This window comes from Argiope bruennichi, chromosome 8, assembly GCF_947563725.1.
Source record: "Argiope bruennichi chromosome 8, qqArgBrue1.1, whole genome shotgun sequence".
Lineage (NCBI taxonomy): Eukaryota > Metazoa > Arthropoda > Arachnida > Araneae > Araneidae > Argiope > Argiope bruennichi.
The window spans coordinates 105,080,208-105,082,627 of NC_079158.1; the positions used below are offsets into that span (position 1 = coordinate 105,080,208).

The 2,420-nt window shown below is 35.4% G+C and overlaps 1 protein-coding gene across 1 annotated transcript; it reads right to left on the bottom strand.

Moving 5' to 3' along the window:
- Nucleotides 1–309: 309 nt before the first annotated feature.
- Nucleotides 310–744, bottom strand: LOC129980707 (uncharacterized). Its single transcript, XM_056091090.1, has one exon. It carries the CDS (start codon nt 742–744, stop codon nt 310–312), a length of 435 nt encoding a protein of 144 aa, XP_055947065.1.
- Between the last annotated feature and the right edge of the window lie 1,676 nt (nt 745–2,420).

The window sequence follows — 2,420 nt, forward strand, 5'->3', positions numbered from 1 at the left end:
GATAAAATCTCCAATTATTGCCAAGCGAAAGGGTTTGCGCACATAGTGGCAAATTTGTTTTAAAAACGTCAAGGTATACATTCTGATCCATTCTCCCTTCAATGAAATGCAGGGAGATTGCAAAGTTCCTGGGCCAGCAGATGAAAATGATCCCCAGACCATTACTAATCCGCCACCATGCTTCACAGTTGGTTTCAAGTTTTTTCTACGCAATTCCTCATTCGATTTTCTCCAAACATATGGCTTGCCATCTGATCCAAATACATTGAATTTGCTCTCGTCAGTGAATAATACTTGTTTCCAGTAAGATCAATCCTTGTTTTCATGCTCCTTTGCGAATTCACGTCTTACTTTTAGGTTTTGCTTACTTATGAAAGGCTTTTGTCTGGCTTTTCTTCCATTGAGATTTTTCTTATGGAGCACATTTATAATTCTTGATGGACTAGCTTTTTTCCCTAATTCATTTTCAGCAATAATAGCTAGCTTTGGTGCGCTAAGGAAGGGATTTACTTTCACTTTTCTCACTAAATATCGCTCATCTGCTTCGGTGAAAATCTTTTTATGGGCTTTTTTAGGCTTATTTTCCACCTGATTATTGGTTTTGTAGCGTTTTATGATGTCATGAACCGTGGAATTACTTCTTTTGACAATCTCCGATATTTCTCGCACAGACTTTCCATCTTCAGTATGCTTAATAATCAATTTCCTTAACTCTATGCTCGTTTGGCCCATTTGCCTTGACATTTTCAATAAATTAAGTTTTTTCAGCAATAAATGAAAAAACGTCAAATTGAGAATTCCGCTGAACAACTACAATGTTTTTCATGAAGTTGTCTACAATTTTCACTCAGGGTTGCAATTATTTGGCGCTTTTTTGTCAGATGTCCGAGTTTGGCTTGCGTTCTCTTTCTTCCGCAATTTTATTTTGATCTCTAAATTTGTCATTATAATTTATGAATTAGCGTTATTTGGTTTGCTTTTAATAGAGCAATAAATTCTCTATTGGAAAACCATCTTTACTTTCTTTGAATTCCTTTTAGTCAAAGTATTTTTGAAAAAGAAGATTTTTTTCTATGGTGTCCGAATTTGGCTTGGAGCGACTGTATATATATATATATATATATATATATATATATATATATATATATATATATATATTAGACTCTAATTTCAATTTAATTAATTTCCACTTTCTCTCTTTAATTAATTCAAGAGTAGCTTTGTAAAATTGCTGAATAGGCTAAAAGTCTAACTTTCCCACGCTCAACGAGAATCCTCGAGAAGGGATAGAAAAATGTCCAATAAGCACATTCCTTTTAAAAGATCTCTGTATTTCCTCTGCCTTGTCGACGCGTGTTGCAAAAAATCCCTATCGAAATCTTAATAATATATTAGAACTGTAAAGAAATATTTTTCCTATCAAAATCATAGTTTATATAAGCCCGAGGATAAAATGTTGAAGTGCTTTTTCCTCATTCCTTTCTGTGTTGTGTGTTGCTCGTTACTATTGCTGTAAATAGTTATGGCATTCAAAACAACACCTCAAAATACCTAAGTAATTGTACTAACCTCCAGAGACTCAAGAAAAATAGTCCCTTTAGTCAAGTCTTGACTCAGAATATAATTCCTAAAAATGTAGAGCCACATTCTCTTCACACCTGTATGAATCCTACTGAAGAACTTACCAGGGTTCACTTTCATTTCAACTTTCCTGTTCCCATTAATAAAAATGAAAATGCGTCAGAATACCTTAGACAAGACCTCGTTGGCCTTGGAAGTCATTAATAAAATCTCTAAATGTGACATTAAGTTATATACTGATGGCAGCAAAATAGACAATTTTGCAGGTAGTGGCATTTATATTTTAATCCCTCAGTCTAGTTTTTCTCTATGCCAACGAAAATCCAGACTTCTGTTCCGTTTTTAGAAGCGAACTTCTAGCAATCGATGAGGGACTTAAGACCATTTTACCCGAAAATAATTATAAGAACCTTTGGATTCTTATTGATAGCCGCAGCTCAATGGAACACCTTAACAATTGGACCTATGTTGGAGATAAAGCAAGTTTGTCTATTCTTTAGAAGTTGAAGCTGATTTCACTCCAACATGATATTCCTTTCCAGTGGATCCCATCTCAGGTGGATCTACTTGGTAACGAAATAGCAGACAGGCTTGCAAAGAAAGGAAGCAGCCTAGCGACTTCATCTTCTGCTGCGCTCACACACTTAGAACTGTTCTCTCAAGCGAAATTCCTAAATAAGAAGAATTTGATGATTCCCCCTACTCATGATTGGTATAGAGCCAATAAGGCGGGCCAGTCCTTAATTCTTCCTTGTGATAGAAAAACCGACACTTGCCTGTCGCGCCTTGCCAATGGTCACCTTAAATGTCTTTTCTTTCCTCAGGGTGAAAAATTTTAC

Coding starts and splice junctions, on each gene's coding strand:
- LOC129980707 (XM_056091090.1), bottom strand. CDS start 744: ATGTCAAGGCAAATGGGCCAAACGAGCATAGAGTTAAGGAAATTGATT.